General features: G+C 48.0%; 1 protein-coding gene across 6 annotated transcripts in view; it reads left to right on the top strand.

Moving 5' to 3' along the window:
• The window catches only part of GABRA3 (gamma-aminobutyric acid type A receptor subunit alpha3), an 87846-nt gene that overhangs the window by 53999 nt on the left and 12755 nt on the right, over positions 1–21092 (top strand). For 5 of the 6 annotated variants that reach the window (XM_062640435.1, XM_062640433.1, XM_062640434.1 and 2 more), the window contains 3 exons: positions 7814–7881; positions 11383–11603; positions 17683–17765. In XM_062640435.1, coding sequence (XP_062496419.1) covers positions 7814–7881; positions 11383–11603; positions 17683–17765 — 372 coding nt within the window. Of the gene's footprint in view, positions 1–7813; positions 7882–10971; positions 10996–11352; positions 11604–17682; positions 17766–21092 lie in introns of those variants that run through there. The other variant, XM_062640437.1, reaches the window with a different exon arrangement.

Raw genomic sequence — 21092 nt, 5'->3', positions numbered from 1 at the left:
GAACTGGCTGTACAGAAAATGCTGGCAGTCCCAGGGGATTTGAGCAGCAGCAGCAGGAATAAGCCAAACCCCGTGAAAAGATGCCTCAGCACCCCAGGACAGGAAGGAAAGGCTGGATGCTTTCATGGAAAGCAGCAGATAACCTTGTTTCCTGTGTAAATGTGATGCCTTTTTGATCGTCACTCTGCAGAAGTCACTGGGAGTGTAACTGAGGTGGTCAGATCTGTTACATGGACTGAGTTATTTCAGTTTTACGAGTAAGACAGGGAGAGCACTTCTGCAAGCAAGCAAATAGCCAAGCAAAGCTGCATTAGACAAATAGCTTTTGACACATAGGCACAGCTAGATAAGGATCTGATCCAAAGGTCTTGCTTACAGCCCCCTGCAGGCTTTTACTCACCCCTGCTTTTGCTGAGATAAGACATTTGTTTCAGACATTTGTATTGTTTCTTTCCTTACTACGTGGTTTATTCTGTGGAGTACAAATTTCCCAGTGTTATGTCCCTGGCTGACCCCACTTTGCAGTGGATGAGCATCCTGTCATCTTTAACCATGTTGTCCCAGGTAGGAGCATGAGGCTGAGGGCAGCCTTCAGCCATGGGTCCCTGGTCACCTTTATCTTCATGCTAGCAAGACAGAGGCAAGTATCATCAGAGTCAGTAAGGGTGGGCTGACCTATCTCTGCAGTTACTCTTCCCCATAGACAAAATAGGGCCAATGAGGTCCGTGCTATGTCTTCATGCTTCTGCCCAAGTGCATTTTCCTGGAGACATGTTGGTGTTTGGGGAATTAAACCTGATGCTTCTCTTTGCTCTGTCTGGCCTGCAAAGGACTGGGCCAGCTGCCAGCCCTCCTGGTGACACCCTTGGCCATCACCACTACCGTTCAGCATTGACTTCTGTGGGCTGTGTAGTGACCTACCAAAAAGCCTTTGCTTCTTACTGATTTGAACTGCTTCAGTTCTATATATGGAGGCCATTACAATTTATTCCTATGTAAGGAAGGCTGCTGACAGGACCAAGAGACCCTGTGCATGTTCTAGTTTATTCTTCTTGTTAAGAAGAACATAGTGTGCTGCTGTCCACTTTTGGGCAAGATGCCTAAGGCTGAACTTGTCAAACATGGGTGAATGTCTGTGATTTGAGACTTGGCTTTTGCTTTTGAACAAATAATCTCATATTCAAGGATCTGAGTCACTGAAAGGCAAGCCAATATGTATTTTCACTTTGGAATGGGAGTTTGAAGAGGTTGACTGTGACCTCTCTGTATGTTGTCTAAGATCCCCAAGTCAAAATCAGTTGAGGAGAGAGAAGGGGTGGTGCTGAGACCTGCACTCCAGCTCTACTCTGCCTTTCACAGATGCTGGAGGAAATGCCAATACCAGCTTGGGTTTCTTTGCTCTCTGTTCCCCAGCCTTCCTCTCCTGACCCATGCACAGCCTCTTCTCCCAGGATACTTGCTGTGGAAGCATCCCAGGTGCAGTAGGGATGTTTGTGGTCCTGACATTAGCAATAGCTCATGCTGCTTTCTTGGCATTTGGGTGGCAGGAGCTCCATCAGTCTATGTCCTTGGAGTCAGCTTTATCCCCTGGCTGGGCCGGGCAAGCCTACAAGGCATTAACTGCACTGCAGTGATGTCAACTGAAATGTTTCCTTCTATTCCTGAGCTCCCTAGCAAAAAAATGCAAGAAAAGCATCATATGTGAGAGCCTTGATGGCCCCACGGCAGGAGAGCAGCAGTGAAGCTACATCAGGGTTTTTTTTGTGTGTGGATGGTGATGTAGAAGATGGTGTGTCTCCATTTCTGCAGCTCTTTCAAGGGAGGTTGTGGGGAGAGGAAAGGTTACCCGCTCCCTGCAGGCACCTACCCCTCTCCCAGTACTGGCATAGCAGTCCCAAGGGCAAAGTCACAGCGGGGGTACTGCGTGCCACCCATCCAGAGATGTGACCTTCATTCTTCAGTGCCTCTGTGCTCACTTAAAGGCGACACAACTAAGCTCCCACTTCCCCAAAAAAGGCAACACCACAGGTTAAAAAGCCATCTGAGAAACCAAGGTAGGAACTTGGCAAGGTAGGGACCAAGGCAAAGGCAGCAGCCCTGATGTGATGGAACTGAAGCTGTCAGAGAGGAGCGAACAGAGGGAGTTTCTGGCTGAGGGCTGCATTGTGCCACCTCCAGAGGGAAAGGCTGCCTTGGGTTGTGGTGCAGCTTGGTTCCGGTGGGCTCATGAGGCATGTAGTAAAGGTCATGGAAACCACTTTTGTTCCAGAGGCTAAAATTGGAAGGAAAATTAAGTCACCTCAGTGAAAGGCTGAGAAACTGAAGAATGAAACACCCAAAAAGCTTCCATTTACAGCCGCAAAAATTGCCTTCTGCTGCTTATTAATAAGCACGGCAGGGATTTGGGAGAAGGCACGAGGTGGCATTTGATAGTACAAACTAATTTCTTGTGTTTCCCTTCTCAGGGATTCTGAGTCAGCTGTAAAGCACCATCCTGTTCAGTGTGTTTGCTTTGTGTTTGGGAAAGAGCTGTGCAACATCCCTGCTCTCTTCACAGTGACACTACCCTCAGTGCAGGCTAGTGGGAGTCCTTCCCAAAGGATATTGTACATTTGATGGGACACTGGATAGGTCCTTGGAAAAGGATCACTGAAATAAGGGGATCTCATCAAACTGAGAAACCCTTGAGCTGAGGTTAAATGCGTTTGTCGTTTAGGAGGGTGTTGAGGGGTATTATCAATCTGTTAATGCACTTTTATTTTGGAGATAGGATATTGGGCTGGCTGGAATCCCAAGCAGGTTATAGGGAGCTGTCCTGGGTTCAGCAGTAGCAGTCATTTTTCTCCTTAGTAGCTGGTGCAGTGCTGTGTTTTTGACTCTCAGCCTGGGAACAGCGCTGATAACACCAATGGTTTTAGTTGCTGCTCAGTGATGTTTACTCTGACCAAGGACTTTGTGAGCCTCATGCTCTGCCAGGGAGGAGGGGAAGCCAGGAGGAAGCAGAGACAGGACACCTGACCCAAATTGACCAAAGAGGTGTTCCATACCACAGCACGTCATGCCCACTATATAAACTGGGGGCAGTTACCTGGAAGGGTGAGAGCACTGCTCGGGTCGGGCTGGGTATCGGTCGGTGGGTGGTGAGCGGTTGTATTCTCGTCCCTCGTTATTTCCCTTATCATTATTATTACTGGTGGCAGCAGCAGTGGTTTGTGTTATACCTTAGATACTGGACTGCTCTTATCTCAACCCGTGGGAGTTACATTCTTTTGGTTCTCCCCATCCCTCCGGGAGCTGGGGGGGGGGGGGGGGGGGGGGGGGGGGGGGGAAGAGGGGGGAATGAGAGACCAGCTACGTTGCTGGGCTTAAACCATGACAGGAGCCCAGTGTGGAAACATCTACCTCTAGGAGCTGGCTTGGGGCAGATTGAGGGTTTGAACCCCTGAGTGCAGAAGAGCCTGAACAGCACTGTCCTCCTTTCTGGTTTCAGCCATGCCATCACACACACAAACACCAGTACAGACGGGCTCATTGCCTCTGAGCAACCTCAGATCCCTGCACATCCCTGAGGCAGAGCTGGAGCACTGCCACGAGGAGCACAGACTCCAGGAGGTCCCCATCCCTTCCCTTATCCAGCTCATCTCCAAGATAAGGCTGTGCAGCCTCTCTGACGTCAGCGCAGCAGCCAGGAATCCCCTGCATGAAGCCGCAGTGGCTTTGCCCCTGTTTTAATAGTGCACATTGTTTGGGAGCCTCCAGCGCTCGGATGCAGGCACATTATTTGTGCCAGCTTGCGGCATAGCCTCTGGGAACCCCTGCCTGGGAAACGTGACTGTGTTCGGCACATCCTCAAACCTCAAGAGCTGAAACACAATCGGCCGAGTCGATTATATTACAGCTGAGATTCTTAAATAAACAGCACTTGATGAGTGCAGCGGGATGTTTTATAAGAGCCTCCTCAGCCCCCAGTGCCCCCCGCCTCACATAATCACTTGTAGAGGCAGCCCTACCATCCGCAGCTGGTGAGGGGAGAGGCAGCGAGGCAGTGTGATTTGTATTCCAGCTCTGCTAATGCTCCTAGTGCTTCCAAGAAGCAAGTAAAAATAGCACTCCGTCATTGTGTAAATAATAGCTATCTCCTCACGGGCGCAGGGAGTCACGAGCGCTTAAAAGGGAGATTGCGGGAAGAGGGGATGTCTGCCTTGAGCCAGGGCCAGGAAGATGGGACATGGGGACTTGGAGTAGGGAAGGGAGGATGAAATGGAAACCCTGAAGCACCTCAGCAGCAACAACTGCTGCTTTACACCTTCTGCATGCACAAGCGAAGCAACTGATGCTGCTGGTGTGGGATCCTGGTGGCAGGATCTGCCCTCTGCAGAGCTAATAAGGATGTTTATCACCTGCTCCAGCAGCTAGATCTGGCATAGTGAATTGTTGGAGGAGAGGGGTAGCTTTTAAAGCGCGGGCAGGTGTAGGGAGTGCCATGGTAACACTGTGGGAAGGGATGTTACAGCTTTTGTTGTACATTTGCATTGCAGATCTGCCCAGCTGTGGGGGATTTCTGCAGGCAGGAGCAAGGCAGCATTGCCTGGCAGGGACTGGGCTTTGGGCTGTGTTGGGAGAGTGGCGGCTCTGATTGACCTGCAGCACCTTGTTCCTGCTCACACGCTTGCTCCAGATGGTTTTAGAAAGAAAGCTGTGCTGAAGCTTGGCGATAAACTGAGCCTATAAATGGGAAAAGGGAATCAGCCTCAGACAAATGGCTTGGGAACATGGCATGCCCTTCAGGTCTCTAAATTCTGCCCATATTTAAACACTGAACCTGAAAATCTCTTCTTTTGTGACAGTCTCCAGGTGGCAGCAACTTGGGGCACGGTGAGACTCAACAATGCACCATTCCCTGGTGGCAGCCAGAGGTGGGCTCTGGTCCTTGCTCCGCTCCAGCTTCCCACCTGAACCAAGTCTCTCCTGTTTTTGCTTCCCCACTTATAAAACAGGACTGGTGGCATCTGCCTTCCACCCCAGCAGGCTTGAATGCTCAACTCACTTGTGCATGTAAAAAAACTTTGAGTCACAGAGAAGGGTGATGCTAGGAGAAGAAGATGCCATTTAATGTTCGTCAGCAGGTCTAGGGAAAGTGCATAATTCTCTACTGTACAGTCTGTAACTATTAAATCTTTAGCAAGAACTGGGCAAGACAAAAAAGCTGCAGTGAGAGTGGCTGTGGATGGAGAAGGATGAGCATTTCCCTGCCATGTCTGTGAGCAGAGGCAGGAGATGCTCCTCTAGCTTGCTCTTGTTGCAGTAGATGCAGTTTCTTCTTGTATAGTCTCCAGGTGTGTAGGTGTGAGGGTAAGGAGAGGGGAGGCTGGCTGGGGAGCTCCTGATTTCTCTGGAGGAGATCACCTCACTAATACAGAGCTGATGAGCTTGGGCAGAGCTGCAAGCTGTGCAGATTGCTCTTTGGCTGTAGGATCACAAAGGAAGCACATCTCTGAGGCTGGAGCTCGCTCTGTTCTGCTGGTGTTTTACTTACCTCTGGATTTCCCAGCTCTGCTGAAACCTCTACTTGTGCAACAACGATTGGATTTCAGGAATCCCTCTGGATCCCAACCCAATCCTGCCCTTAGCAGCACATATTAACAGGGAAAGTTCAGTCTGGCTTTTGCCATGAGAGGTCCTACAAAAGGGTCCCACCGAGTTCAGTGGGTTTGCATTGCCTGGCCCAGGGGGTACATCTGCAGTCTGGAAATGAGGATCCTCTTCAGACCTGGGCTGTAATTAGTAAATTAATTTATTAATGCCACTATCTTTGATTGGATTTGCCAATTGATTGAAGGGATGGTAAAGGGTCTCTCAAGCTCTGTGACAGCAGGATATGGACATAAACGCTCAGGTAAAGTAGCAGCATGATATCAAAAGGTGTTCAAAACTAGTTCTGCCTTTTTAACTCCTCATCATTTCCTGGATCCCTTCCCTTGGATCCCAAGATCGCACTGTGAAGCATGGGTCCTGTCGTGGATCCCTCTGCCCCCTCAGGTGCGCTGGTCAAATCATTCTGCACCTCACAAGGACTGGCTTCACTGGCCATGGACAAGCATTGATCCTCATCTGATAACCATGGCTGTAGATTATTATCTTGGGCAAAATGAATGCCAAGAAGGGAGGAGGGAAAGGGAGAGAGAGTTTGTGTTTTCTCTAAAACATAATTAGCTTTCTCTCACTGCATGTGTTAGCAGAAAGAGCTTCGCTTCACTAAATGTTCTTGTCTGCTGTGTATCTCATTTGGGGACTTGTTTGGAGATGGAGAGAATACCCCGAGTGTTTTAAGTCTTTCAGAAGTAACTAATTTTGTTCAGGATGATGTCTTGTCGGCTTCTGGGTGTTTCAGAAAGTGTACCGCATACATATTTCTCTTTAACCTCCTTTTTATCACATCAAGACAAGATCAAGGGTTACTTATATAGCACAGTAATATCAGCCAAAGGCTGCGTCAGAAGCTTTCCAGCCATAATAACTAAAGGCATGTATATGTATATTTTAGCCATTAAGGAGAAAACCCTGCCAGAATGTGTTATCTTATTTTTGGATACAAAACTTTGAAGCACAAAACTAAGCTTCATAGTACTGCAAAATAACTGTCAGGGGACAGAAGGATTTCCTTAACTGAATTGAGCAATGGGCCATCCAGGCTACTGGCAAAGCTGCTGCAGTGGCTAAAATGAGGTAATGTGCATAAACCATGAATTCTTTGGGGCTCTAAATTGGCTCTTTCATTGGGAAAGCAGCTCTGAGCCAGCTAATGCAATGCAGAAGGAACACAATGGCATGAACTATCCCTAAAGTGGTGAGGATTTATGGTAAAGTCAACGCACCTCATCCATCATTTTTTCAGTACAACCTAGTGGGCAGAGTGTAGGAATCTGGCAACTCACTGTGCCTTGATTTCCCTGCAAAATGGGACAGCAGCAGAGATTTCAATTAGGAAACATGCCAAAATTGTAATGAAGTCAAGAACGAGAGCTGTTTGTGCTGTTCAGCACACACGGTGGTGGCTCTGTTCTGCAAAGCACTTCAGTTTATCTTTACCTGAAGGCCAGTGGTTAAGGTTTCGCCTGGGTTTTAGTGCTTGGGGTAGGATCTGGGGCTCTGCAGTTTGACTGGGGCAGGGAGGCTGCTGTCCAGCATCCAGGAGGGCAGCACATGCTGGGATGCAGGGGAGAGTGTGATGCAGGCGAGCAGCAGCTTTGCAAGAGCAGCCGCTCACCAGAGCAAGGCTTTTAGGAGAGCAGCAAGCACGACAGCAGTGAAAGGCAATCAGAATATTGATTCCTTTTACATACCGATAAGCCTGAAGCTGTAACAAACCCAGGGTTTCCTGAAACCGCTGGTGCATTGCTAGGCTGTTTATCAGGCTGGGAGACACAAAGGCATTTCAGATTAAAAGGCGTTTCAAAGCATCAGGGCTTACCTCTGTATTGAAAATGAGTGGCTCTGTACCATGTTATGTATCATGTAGACACATACAATTTGTAAATATGCATTGTCTGGCTGTGCAGGGCATATTCATCCTCAGTGTAAGCACGGAAGGGAGCAGAGCTACATCGGAGATTAATTTGCCCAATTAGGAGTGATAAAATTGGCCATTGTTCAGGGCACAGCAGAGAGCAGGATGCCAGCTTGCTGAGGGCTCACCAGAGAGGCGCCTGGCAGGAAAACCCACCACATAACACAACCAAACCCTTTCCTTGTACAAGCAAAATCAGTTTTCTAATTGCTTTTTTTCCCTCTTTTCTCTTGTTTTTTGTCCCAGACAGTGTAACCGAAGTCAAGACAGACATTTACGTGACGAGTTTCGGCCCTGTCTCAGACACGGATATGGTAGGTGCCACTGGCTGGTTGCCTCATGGGAGATGATGGTTTCTCCTGCAGCATCAGTGAACATGCCCCATCCTCATCCATGGACAATCTGAGCAAAAGTGGGATTTTCCTAAGTGACAAGAGCACGAGGAAGCATCCCAGCTGTCTGCCCAGGCACAAGTGCTCCTCATCGTCTTCTTGAGGGCTGGAAATGCAGGTGGTAGACGAGGGTTGTTTCTCGATGCTTTTGGTCTTTCACAACCCAACCTTGGAGGGTCAATGCCTTTGTAACACTCGAGCACAAGTTGCAGTTTTGGGTCATCTTCTTTCTTGCAAGTGCAACCTAATGAAATGGGGAGGTCTGCCCACAGGACCAAGATCTGTGTGTAGCATGCACCACCCATTACATGCCTTGACAAACACCTGCACTGTGGCCAGCTTTCCTTGACCTCCCTGTGTAGAGGAAGGAGGATGCTACCTGGGAAGAGGGGGAGATGTCAGGTCCTGGGGTGTTTTGATGGTGGTGCCAGAAGAGAACAGTTCACCATCAAAGTGTCCTTTGTGCTTGAACTAGAAGGGAGGCAAATGAGGGAAAAAAAAGAAAAAGAATGAACTGATTGCAATATTTTGACATGTTTGGGGAAAATTATTAATGAAAAGGCCTGAGGTCTGAATTTAGGCTTGTATTCCCACAACAGTTTGTCTCCTAATTAAAACAGGACTGTGGAGCATAATTAATAGTGAGCTTTCTCGAGAGCATTTCTTGCAGCTTACATTCCACACGCTGCGTGCCCAGGCGCACAGAGTTGGCTGTGCCTTCAGGACTGAGAGCCTCCTGCACATCCAGTCCCAGACATGACCTGGTGCTGGCATAGCCCAGGGCAGCTCTGGGCAGTCCTGGCCTTGGAGGAAGCACGCTTTTGGAAAGGGAGCAGCAGGGTCAGGAAAATGAACTGAATGATCTTCTTTGGAAAGACCACTCCCCGCAGAGTTAGAAGTTCATGTCAGTGTAGCCAAGAGCATTAATCTCATCTCAGTTCCCTCTCCATGTCGTTTGCTTTTCTACTGCAGCAGAGACCCATAATATATTCAGCAATCTTAGCCCTTGGGGAGTATCTGATAATTACTTCCAAGGTGGAGCGTATTTGATTAAGGGAGTGTGTATAATGAACTGTGAAGAAGAAATATGAGGTATTGAAGAGAGGAAGGTATTCTCTGCAATGTGATTTGACAAAATGAATTTGAAATCAGGAAGACAGTTAAAGAATAATAAATTATTTCCCCTTCATGTGCTTTAGTTCCATGTACTTTACAAATGGATAGCAAGTGTGTTTTAGCCTGCCATCCTGGTGCTAAGTACATTCAGAAACATGAGAAAGAGAAACTTCGGGAGGCATGGAGAGAGCCTACTCTTCTTCAGTGGTTCCTTTCATCTGGGAAGTGGGGAAGTTCCTCCTTCCCTGCTCTCCTCTGCCTGGTGATCCTGCTCCCATCCCTCCCACAGCCATTACTCACTGTGATGGAAAGCCGCTCCTGCACATCTTGATGCAGACAGAGACTGTAATTATGATGATGGAGGAAAGGCAGGTAAAGCTGCTGTGGAGAGCGGAGGAGAGCAGCTGGTTTTGAAGCATGGAGGAGGACGTGTAGACCTTCTCCCTGAGATGCTCCAAGTGGCTTCTAATCTCTCTTTCAGTTTGGTTTGAAAAATAGAGCCTGGCAGGACTTGACACATACCTGAATCTTTGGTTCTGAGCTTTTGCAGCTTTGGCTGAGCCCACAGAAAATTGAAAGGGAGAAACAAAGTTCAAGGGAGTTTTATACTTCGGTGCATGGACTCTGGAGACAGACTAGGTCTTGATGTTTCTGATCACTTCTATAAGGTGGAGAAGAGCATAAAGTAGAACAAAATGTGCTTCTTGGAAGAGGTAACTTGGGAATGATGCTCTCATGGAAAGAAGTATAGAGAAGAGAAGAAGAATCTGAACATGATTTCCTACTCCTTAGGAAATAATTCCTTCGCATAAAAGAAGGATAACAGACCCTGGGAAGTTGTCATGCAAGTTTTGCTTCTTTGTTTCTTTAATTGAAACAGGGAGCTCAGAATAAGTTGGCTTTTCTGATAAAGACCTTTCCCAAACCTACTTCCTGGGACTGCACACAAGCTCGTTTCTTTGGTTTCATTCCTTTACTGAGCTTAAAACCACAAAGTGAAGATCACTTCCATGAAGGGCAGAATACCTTATCTAGGGCAGAGCCTGTGGGAATGCAGGATCTTCTCTTTCCTTCCCCCAGCCAGGCTTCAGAAACTCCACATTTGAGCAGCAGTGGCTCTGTGGCCTGGGAGCAGGGATGAATTTCTTCACCAAGATGCTTTCATTCAGCTGCCATCTGCTGCAAAACCTGTAGGAATTCCTCTGACCTGTAGGAAACTGATGCGCAGCTGCTTTTAAACGCTGCTGAGAAGAGCTGCAGGAAAGAAATCACTCACAATGATAAGTTTAGTCGGTCCTGCAGCCTCCAGGAACCCGTAAATAAAGACTATGAGTCTGCAACGGCAGGGGAAGAACAGCTGGGACACACAGATCGGCTGAAACTCCTGTCTCTCCCTGAAAGCCTCATGAGCTAATGAGCTCCTTCATTAGCAAGAGGAGGTGTATGGCGCAGAGATGAGCAGTGCTGCAGCCCGTGCTGACAGGCAAAGACTTTCCTTCAAGTGACACAAAACCTCAAAGGGCACTGGATGGCTCACAGGGAGCAGCAGCTCATTGTGCCAGGCACTGGGCAGATGGGTTTCATTTTGCCCTGGGGTGGCTGTGGAGCTGGTAGTGCCTTTGCTGCTTGGTCAAGTGATTGCTGAGGCTGCGTGCACCGAGCAAGGGGCTGGCCTTGGCCACATCTCAATGAGATGACTTCCAGTTGCCCCAGCTGGAATTTGGCCTGGGAAATGGTTTTCTACACCAGCTGAAAAAAAGAAAAAGGGGAAGAAAAGGAAAGAGGAAAAAGAAAATAAATAAGAAACAGGGGGAAATAGGGAAAAAAGAAAAACCACAGGATCTTGTAATGCAAGTTTGTGAGGTCCTTGATTCGTTGCTTTTCTAGAGGTGGTCTGGGGACCAAAATAACATGAAGACAGTGTCATGGCACTTTCTCTCCTGAAACATCTGAATAAAGGTAGTGGTGCATCAGGGCTACCCCAGGACTGAGTATTGGCCAGTGGAGGATGTACTGTTGCTTGTCTGCCATGGTCAGAAACACTGAAACACAAATGCTGGCATCATCTGTAAGTCATTATACAAAGTGTGGTAAAGGCCCTCTCTCCTCCACAGGTTTCTTTGCTACCACTAAACCCTACTTCTTATTGCAACACATTTCATGTCACCCAGAGTGTTCTAAAACACAGTGTCAATGACCAAACACAAGCTCAGTGACCAAAGAGATGTATCATTTCTTGAAGCAGCTTGTTTGCAGCAAAGAGCTGAATAAAACAAGACTTCTTTTTCCTCTCTTTTCTCCACAAAGGAATACACTATTGACGTCTTTTTCCGGCAATCCTGGAGAGATGAAAGGCTGAAGTTTGATGGTCCCATGAAAATACTCCCCTTGAACAACCTGCTGGCCAGTAAGATCTGGACGCCCGATACCTTCTTCCACAACGGGAAGAAATCTGTTGCTCACAACATGACAACACCCAACAAGCTGCTGCGCCTGGTGGACAACGGCACCCTCCTATACACCATGAGGTAAGTTTGTATCTCCTGGGCCAGGGTCTTCTAGGTCCATATGCACATGCAGGCAAGGATGGGACCTCAGGGTCCCTTCTGCATTACAGCAGGGTTTGTGCAGACTTCCACCGAATCTGTAACACACTTGATTCTCATGCTGCTGCTTTGCTAGCTGTCCTTGCTTCCTACCGATGTAGCATCACTGATCCTCATCTTAAGCATATTTTTACAGGTAGCTTTTTCCTCATTGTTCATGTTGATTTTCCTCTTTCATGTGATGAGGTAGAAGTGTTGGGATTTATAGTTTGTGGAGTTGGTGCACCACCCAGTTTATTTTTGTTCCTGAGCTCTGATGAGATATGAAGTCAGGTTTCCAGTCCTGGTAAGGGAACATTAAGATGGGAGAATCTGTTATTCTGCAGCAGCTAAATTTGTTCAGCATGTTACACCAGAGCTATTTGGAACAACTAATGAGACCAAGCTTGCTTGTTTGAACAATGGGGGGAGGGTGTTTGCTATTTCATGGAATCAAAAATCCAAATCTGTGTCATGAATGCCCATCATTAGGAAAAAATCACTGAGCATTCAGTGGGAACCCAGAACATGAGGTTGCCTTGCAGCATGAGACCCCAGGCAGTGATACAGCCTGTGCAGCCCCACTGTGAGCTCCAGCAACTGGGGCATTCCTTCTAAAACATGAGTCACTTGGGGAACCATGCTTGGGCAGTCATCTTCTCTAGATTTCTCACGAACAGCCCTGGTACATACATCTACCACTAAGCTGCAGTAGATGGAGAACATTAAAAGAAATGCCTTTGGGTTAATTGTATGTTTGTTCTGCAACTATTCAGATACTCCTGTATGCTTGTAAAGTCTTCACCCATGTAAATACCGTTTGCCACCTGGGGTTAATGCACTAATTCGCCTTCCGAGGTAAATGGGCTTATAAATGAAACAGTAAGCTGCTTATAGATGCACAAGAAAGGTACGGAATTGGGTTTTGGGAAGGTGTAAAGCTTTATTTTCATAAATTATTTTCTCTGCCTCGTTCTCCAAGCTGATCCTACTAATAACAGGCTTCACTATGGATTCTGTGTGCTGAGATGCTGCACTTTCACCTCTGTTTTTGGAGGACCAGGCAGAATTTCATCTCTTCATAGTTAAGCTGGCTGTGAATCTACATAGCATCAGCAAGTTTTACAGCCTACATTGATAAACAGTGTTCTGCTTTTGTGCAGCAGTTCTCAAATATGAGCTAATCCTGCCAGTGCCCTGGGGGGTTAGGTCTCCACACATCAGTGATCTCACGTTACTGAGGCAGATGGGGTAAATGAAGGGAGAAGTCCAACTTGACCTTAGGACTCTGTTCTGCTCCCGGCTCTCTGACCTGCATGTGGATGACTAACACTCCCCTGTTTGTATCTTTGTCTGACTGTAAAGTATTATAGGAGCTACTGGCATAAAACAGCAAAAAAAAAGGACTCAATTTCAGGGCTTTCACATCATTTCACTTCTTTATTCAGCAAACAGCCATTAGCTTCAGCAAGCTTTGTGTGACTGAGAAAGAATTGCATTTACTTCTCCGCTTAGGACTGGGCAGGTGCCAGGATGGCAGCAGCATCACAAGGCTCTTGGGAATGAGCTTCCTGAAGAAAATGGAGTCATGGATTTTTTAGATAAATGCAACTCATCCTTCAGTTTCACTGTCTCACAGAGAAGGGGGGGGGGGGGGGGGAGAAGTAGAATCTGAGCTCCCTTTGCAGGTGCACCTTAAATCTACTTCTAAGGCTTTGTAAGAAATTAAAAGCCCACTCAGAGATACCCAAGGGTTGAGGATTGGATATGAGGCCTTTTGTCATGTATGGTGCAGTTCCAGGAGCTCTAGTGCATGGAGATCTGCTCCTTACCCAGCACATGCTGCTGCTGTGCAGATGTGTGCAGAGATCCGAGCAGTATTGGACCGGCCTGACGTATGGAGATGTGGTTAGGGGTGGCCAGATGATCATCTGGAAAGCACTGCTCACTGCACAGGACAGTGTGTTGGGGTAAAGCAAGGCTCCTCTGTGTTTACAGTTCAACACATCCGGGATATCTGTCCTGGTACATCTGATATTTGCCCTTCTCTCTGCTGCTGACGTAAATGCCTGCCCAGGGTCACAAAGGGTCTTTTAATGGGGTGCAGAGAGGAAGATGCAAGGGCACAGACTGCATCATCCAGGACTGTGCCTCAGGCTGAGGCTCAGAGACCACGTCCTGCCTGGCTCTGCCACTCCTAGGCACTCACACCTCAATTCCCCTGCTAAATGATGATGATGACAGAATCACCCTTGCTTGTTAAGTGCTTTGAAAACTCCTCCCAGGAAAGGGCTGAGAGGAGACTCTTGTTTTATGTCCAAGTGGCACATTTGCCATTCTCCCCCATGCCCAGGGACATCTCGTGTCCTTCCCAAAGGATGGAGCAGGACCATGAAGCCAATCTCAGCCCCCCAGAGCTGACATCCAGCGACGAGCAAACCCCAAGGAGGCACAGTCTGTTCTGCTGACTAGGGAGTGAGTTTGGACTGCGCCAGATTTCCCCTGCATTGACTAGGCTGCCCAGGTGATGCTCTGCAGGCTCAGTCTAGACTGGTACACTGCCATGCAGTTTGACTCCTGAGACACATCCTTCTCCTTTACCTTGTACCAGCCAATATCCTTGAGGGATCAGTTCTGCTGATGTGCAATTAGAGGCATGTCTCTTCCTATTTCTCCTGCTGTGAAAGCCAACTTCTCTTAGTCAAGGCTTACATTTATAGATGAAGTTGCTCTGGTGGAACAGCAACTCTGACGTGTGCATCCAGCAGAATTACACCTGTGTGACAATATTTATAGCTCCCTGAGAGAGCCTCTTTATCACTGACCTGAGCTTCAAGGAGTCACACACCAGCTGTAGCTGAGCATCCAGAGATTTCCTTTAGTCACGGCAGGGCTTGGTGCAACATCACGGCGCAAGCATCTGATAACTGGCTCGGGCATTGGCAGCTGGGTAACAAGATGGCCTTTGTGACCGCAGCACAAAATTACATTGCTCTATTCCCATCCTTCTGACTGCTGAGGAATGAACAGGATTACTGATCCCTCTGCCTCTTCCCTGCTGTTCTGGCTGCCTTAGAAGGAATGGGCAACATGGTGTTATCATCTAGCCCTGCCATTGCAGTCTTGTTTGTGGAGCTCAAACAAGACCCAAGTAGTTCACAAAAGCCCAGCCAGGGCATCAAAGATCTGGGGTCATACCTGAATGCAACAAACTGGGAACCGTGTATGGGTTTACATAAGATACAGACAAAAACTCAGCTGCTGCTTCAGTCTCTGGATGTACTCTCTGGCTCCAATTGTGTGGGGCACATAGATAATGTTCTGGCTCTTCCTGGCCTTGAAGCATATGGAAATAGTGAAAGGCTAATGGTATGCTGATGAGATTCAACTCTGAATCCAGGCTTTTAAGAGCTCTCCTGCTCTTCACAGGCACGGTCAGAGTGGCATGTTGAGGATTGGTAGTTATTGTCAGAGCAGTTCCAAGACAATATGTGCTCAAGTTATGCACTTGAAGGATGTTTTCTTTAACTATCAGGCTGACATATTCAGCTGCATACTCAAAGGCTTTGCCTCGGAACCTGTGTTGCTAAAGACAAGTCCTTAGCGGCAGTGCGTGGGCACTTGGGGAGGACGGTGTGTGAACCCCTGGGTGAGGCAGAGGCAGAGCAGGAAGGAAAGCTGAGGCACCCAGGACACATGCAGTCCTTCTGGGGCTGTTGAAGCCCGGATAACAAGTGCTGTACGTACTGCAGTGTGCTCAGGACGTTGAGTTTCCCAGGCTGCTTTTTGAAATCACAGTTTCACAGTGTGTCTCCCAGCGAAGGCTTTGGGTTGTTGTTTCAGTCTTTAACTCCAGGCAACTTGCGAGAGGTGTAAGCTGGAGCTTGCAGAGTTCTTCCACACGATGGAGGTACAGCCGTCATTCTCCTTTCTGCAAGAGCAGCAGCTGGGACATCCCAGCACTAGCTCCTCTGGGTAGAACAGACTGGCAACTATTTGGCTGCATCCCACACCAGTTCTGATCCTAGACAACAAACCTAAGCAGACCAAAACTAAACCGCTAAACATGCAAGCATATGAATAGGCAAGATGAAATTTGCACACGCTGCTTTTCCCTGTCTTACAGGTTCCAGAGTGGATCCAAAGGCAGAAATGCTCTGTGTTTCCAGACTTGCTTTTGTGCAGGCAGACTTTTGTGAGGAAGCTGTCCCAGGAGGGAGAAATCTTCAGAGATCACTTTATCTCACTGCATTTCTGCCATCATGGGCTGAAACCTCCAGGGACTGGGGGAGGATGCAAACTGAATTCAGTGCTTTCAGATCCAGCACAAGGATCTTAGAAGCAATTTGGCTTTCAAGCTCAAACCCCAGCAATTAAACCTAACCTAGATTCATACAGCCTAAACCATAAACACTATCTGGCCTGACTGTGGCTATTAATGAATCTCCTAAAGGAGAAGTCAGGACAAAACTCAATACCCCGGCATAAACAAAGCCGGTTCTGCTGTGCAGGGTGCTGTCATGTTTCTGTACCACACAGACACCAAGGGATTATTACATTTGCGTCCCAGAAATTGGACTGAGATTCTCGCTCATCCTGCAGCACAACGCAGGTAACGACAGGGGCTCTAATGACACATCAAAGGCTTCGCTAAGCTCCTGGTAACCATGAGAACGAAGCTGAAGTGGTTTGTTGTACCGTCAGCCCTGGGAGAGGTATGCTTAGCCTGATTCACGCTTCTTGCCATTGTGTTGAGCAGTTCAAAGGACTTCCTGTGACTTAAAAGAGAAAAACATGGTTTCTCTCCTGGATGTTCCACTTTTGGTGCCATTGTGCCAGCAGAGTGAAGAGAAAACGCAAGGAGTTGGGGTTTGATTTCAAGAGAGTTCTACAGAAGTTATTGCTAGCGCCTGGGACAGATGAGCCAAAGGATACAACAGCTGGATAGTATGATTGCTGGCAGCTTGGCTATTTCACTCATGCTCTTTTAGACTTTAGAATGACGTTTCAGGGCTCAGATGCCTGGACCTGAACCCGTCACCTGAGCAATGAAACAAGCCTTTGTGGCTGTCTGGCCATAAAGCTCCCTTGCCTAGGGTAAGGAGTAAAGGTGAGAATTTCTGCAACAGGCTCTTTACCCCAGTGCTGCAGGGGCAGGGGGCATTGTCTAGAAAGTGAGGTACATTCCCCTTGGTTTGACATTTTGACGTTTCATTAGGCAAAGCATACGGTGCTGAGGAGTCCTGCAGCAGCAGCAGGAGGTGATGAGGAAGGCCAGAGGGGTGGGGGGAACAGAAGGGGATGTGGGTGCTCTCCTGAGTGGTGATTGATTCCACAGCTCACTTAAATATCTGCTAATTAGAGCCAGCACGCTCTGGCACGCACAGGGGCAAAGCAGAGAGGTTTCAGGCAAGGAAGAACACTTTGGGTGGGGAATGTTTGTGTTGCTTCCCCCTTTGGCTGGGAAGCCAGCTCCCTTCATGCGTTACCTGTGAACATGATGACTTCTGGCTGGCTGAAGTTGCAGGGACTTCATGGGCCTGACTTTATTCCACAAGCCCAGTAGCACTGTGGCTCCCTGACTGAATAACCTGCCTGCCCTCGCAACTTCCAGACCACCAGGAAAAGCAGGCCATGTTCCCTGGAAGCCCTTTCCCTCTGCTTTCCAGCATGGTCCATGAGACATCCCATGGCCCCAGGCATTAATGAGCTCTTTGTGCACAGTGCCTGAGCAAACAGAAGAGTTGGGCTTTGGCAGATACTCTGATTGCACTGAGGGGATAAAGATGAACTCAGCCAGTAGGGTTGGGTTTATACACTGGGAAAGATTGCCAGATCTGTGTGCCTGCTGGTCCCTCCAAAGGTGATGGCCTTCTGCCTGGAGACCCAGAGGTGAGTGAACACACCGAGGCCTTTGTCACCTTTGATGGACTCATGTCAAAGACACCGTGGCAGAAGGGCCGGCTGGGAGCCTCCACAGGAGGCTGATGTTTCTGATCATACCCTGTGTTTCGTCTTGTAGGCTGACGATTCATGCAGAGTGCCCCATGCACCTGGAGGACTTCCCAATGGACGTGCATGCTTGCCCGCTGAAATTTGGGAGCTGTAAGTACCCTGATCAGCCTCTGCAAGGAGGTGGGTACAGAGCTAAAGAACAGTCTTTTGAATGGCTGATGTTTTCCTGTATTTAGGTGGCAGTGTTATTAATTATTGCTAATGATAATGTGACAGGAATTTGTTTCTGGTATTCCCTACATGCAATTCCTGCCATGGTCAGAAATGGGCAGCAGCAAATATGTGGTCAGTTCAGGCTCTCAGGGTGGGTTGGATACCTCTGGTTTTGCAGTAAGTTTATTAGGGAAGTGGGAAAACCAGCTTCCCATTGCCTCTGCCTTGGGTGGGCAGTGCTGCCTCTCCTGCACTGCCAGCCTCAGCAAGACTGGAAAATTCATTGGAAAGCTCAGAGATGCTTTCCCTTCATCACAAGGTGATCCTGGGAGGCCAGATTTGGGAAGATAGCAAAGTCTGCTGCTAGGTGTCCTGTCCAGCTTCCCTGCACCACAACTGCCCATCTGGAGAGAGCCTGAAATATCTGGTTGCTCTGGCTCCATGCTCCAATGGAGCTTACAAACCCCTGGCTCCTTTTCTGCCTGTCAAGCAGGCTGGTGTCAAGTAAAAGGCTTGGAAACTCTGGGAATCTCAGTCCCAACACCCAAGGGTCCTGGTTTGCAGAAGATTTGGAGGCTGCTGGTGAGTTGAAAGCATTCCCAGCCTTGCAGGCTTGCAGCTGCTCCTCTGCTTGGGCTTCCCATACCCTGCCTGGAAACAAGTTCCCTTTTCTCTCCCATATGCAAGTTAAATTTCTCTTGGTTTTGTTCCTAAAGTTAGTGGGAATCAAATTCCAAGCCGTTGATTCACAATAATGTAGAAATAAAGTTCCCAGCCCCATTTTGGCTGGAGTTTCCTCCAGGTCCAATGAACTAAGCACCACTCCCAGTCTATGTTAGATGGAAGACTCATCCATCTCTGACTAAAGAATTAGCCCCCAGCAGCAAGCTCCCTTCTGAACCCTAAGGAAACAGAGGTATTACAGCCTTTCTAAGCTGATACTTCCTTCCTGTAGCCATTGGGAGTTAACTAAGGAGCAAGTTGAAAGGTTTGATTGACACCAGAAGAAATCATCTTTATCATGTGCATCTGCCCCTCTGCTTTATGACAAAATGCATCCATGGAACTGGATTACTCAGAAGTACTAAAATAAAGTTATTTCTTAGGCAGCACCTAATTAAATGTAGAAGTCATTGCCACAAGACATCACTAAGGCCAGTAAAATAGCAAGCCTTAGAGAAGAATGTATTATTAATGTTAATTGACCTTGTGAGGAAGGATATAAAGTCTCATACCTCAGGCCTAAATTCTGGGATTATTACAAGACTTGCAGGAAGGCAGATTACTCCACATTTAATTGCTTATAATGTTTCTTGGTGAGCAGAAGAGATTAATGTACATATTTCTGCTACATGACTTGGGGTTCTTCTGAGTTCTTACTGATTTGGCCTCTGAATGATGGGAGTTTTGACACAAACAGCTGAGAGAGCTGCCCCTGATTAACATTAGCATGGCTCTTTTTGAAGTACTCATCCACAGACCATCTGAGCTCACCTCTCCTGTGCTGGAGTAGGATTAAACTAGTGTTTGCACCAAAAATCCATCGGCAGCTGGAAGTGCTCATTTGTAGGAAGCTTAGAGTGAGTCAGATTTGCAAGTAGAAGGACAATGCCAGGGCCAGATGCATGCTGTTCAAAGGATAGACAGATTTGCCTCAGTGACCATCTTCCAGTGATCCCCACAAGCTGAATGGCTCATCAGTTGCCTTCTGTCCCTGTGCCACCATGGTAACCACCCACAATGGCAAAGCAGAGAGGTGCAAGAGAAGTAAGGGCATCAGGCATTTCAGATGCAGCCCAACTGCATCATTCCTTGGACGCAGTGCAGTGAAGGTGATGGCTTACCTATCACATGCTCCCTAGAAGATGGATGTATACAGCAAAAAACAACTGTTTCTAAGCCAGCCATAGGACATTTGTACAGCAGCTGTCTGAGGCCAGGCTAGCAGGAGGTGTTGCTGAAGTTACCAGCTCCCCTAAATGTCAAAGAGCTGTTCTTGTTTGGATTGGACTGGATTGCACTGCAAGAAAGGCACTGAGCTGAATCGAAACAGCTTCATGGAATTCAGTATGTTCCGAGCACCCATGCCATGCCTCCATGCCTCCAGACACACTGTCCCAGCTGACCAGAGACGTAGACAACTGGGTTTTCAGAGATGATGGCAATAAAACTGTGGGCAGGTTTCCTTCATAAATTGAGAGTGGTGGTGGGTGAATCCTTCTGCTAGAGCAGAAGGTGGTGCCCATCAAGGAGGAAGAGCATTGCCAGAGCTGTACAAAGCTAAGCCTGAAGGAGGATGGAGGTCTCCAGGAGCATGCTGAGAGCTGGAAGGAGGGGTTGGAAAAGCAGAATGTTGCACATCGGATGAGAGGAGCCAGCCTGCATCAGAAGCGCTTAGACAGTGGGCTGGCGTGCTGAGAAGCACTGGCTGATCATCAAAGCCACTCCCTGCACTTTGCACAACACCTGCTTGGTATTTAACAGGTTTGCCAGAACCTTCAGTGCAGGGATAACAGGAGTTGTTTTAAAAAGATCAGAGAAATCTGGTCGTCTCAGGACACAATCTTCTACAAAGCAGATGAGACATTTCTGTAGTAGACCTGTTCCATTGCTTGACCTGACCGCAGCCAAAGAATTCCTTAATGTCTAATAGGAGAAGCAGGTGGTAAAAATGAATTAAAACATTGGTTTAGTAAACTTTGTTCTAGCCAAAAAGAGACAGTGCAGAGTGGCTATGGACAGGAAGCTTGGGCATTATGGGGGCAAGGAGCTCCTAGTAGAGCCTGGAGAAACTCTATTTCTGGATACCACAGGACTGGCAAAGCCGAGAGCATGCAGACACTGTTGGGAGAGCTATGAGGACAAGCAGGGGTTTGATCACAACAGCTTGCGAAGGTGATGGTGACGGTGTGAGTTAGAGAGGTGTTTGCATATGGGGAGTTGGGCAGGTAGGATGGGGTAGAGAAGAGAACTCGCAGGCTCCTGGAAGGATGCCCTGGCCCCAAGCCCAGTGCTACCCTAAGCAGCAGTTCCAGCAGCACTCGCCTGCTGTCTCTTTTGTGACAGCCCTGCTCTCCCTCGCTGCCTGGTGGCTTGGCCTGGAGGCTGGCAAACACAGGGTCATGGAGGGGAAAAAGCACCTTGGTGGGAGGGCACGCCACCTCCAAAGCTGAGGGGCTTGCAGGGGGGTTAATTCTGATTTGTAACTTTTTAACCTAAAATTCAACCCCATTTGTGTTTAGTTTTTCTCACCAGCTGCTGCGG

This window comes from Pezoporus occidentalis, unplaced genomic scaffold, assembly GCF_034315485.1.
Source record: "Pezoporus occidentalis ecotype Australia unplaced genomic scaffold, CSIRO_AGI_Poc_V1 ctg65, whole genome shotgun sequence".
NCBI lineage: Eukaryota > Metazoa > Chordata > Aves > Psittaciformes > Psittacidae > Pezoporus > Pezoporus occidentalis.
Note: the sequence above shows the minus strand (reverse complement) of the source record. Positions and strands in the feature narration are given on the sequence as shown.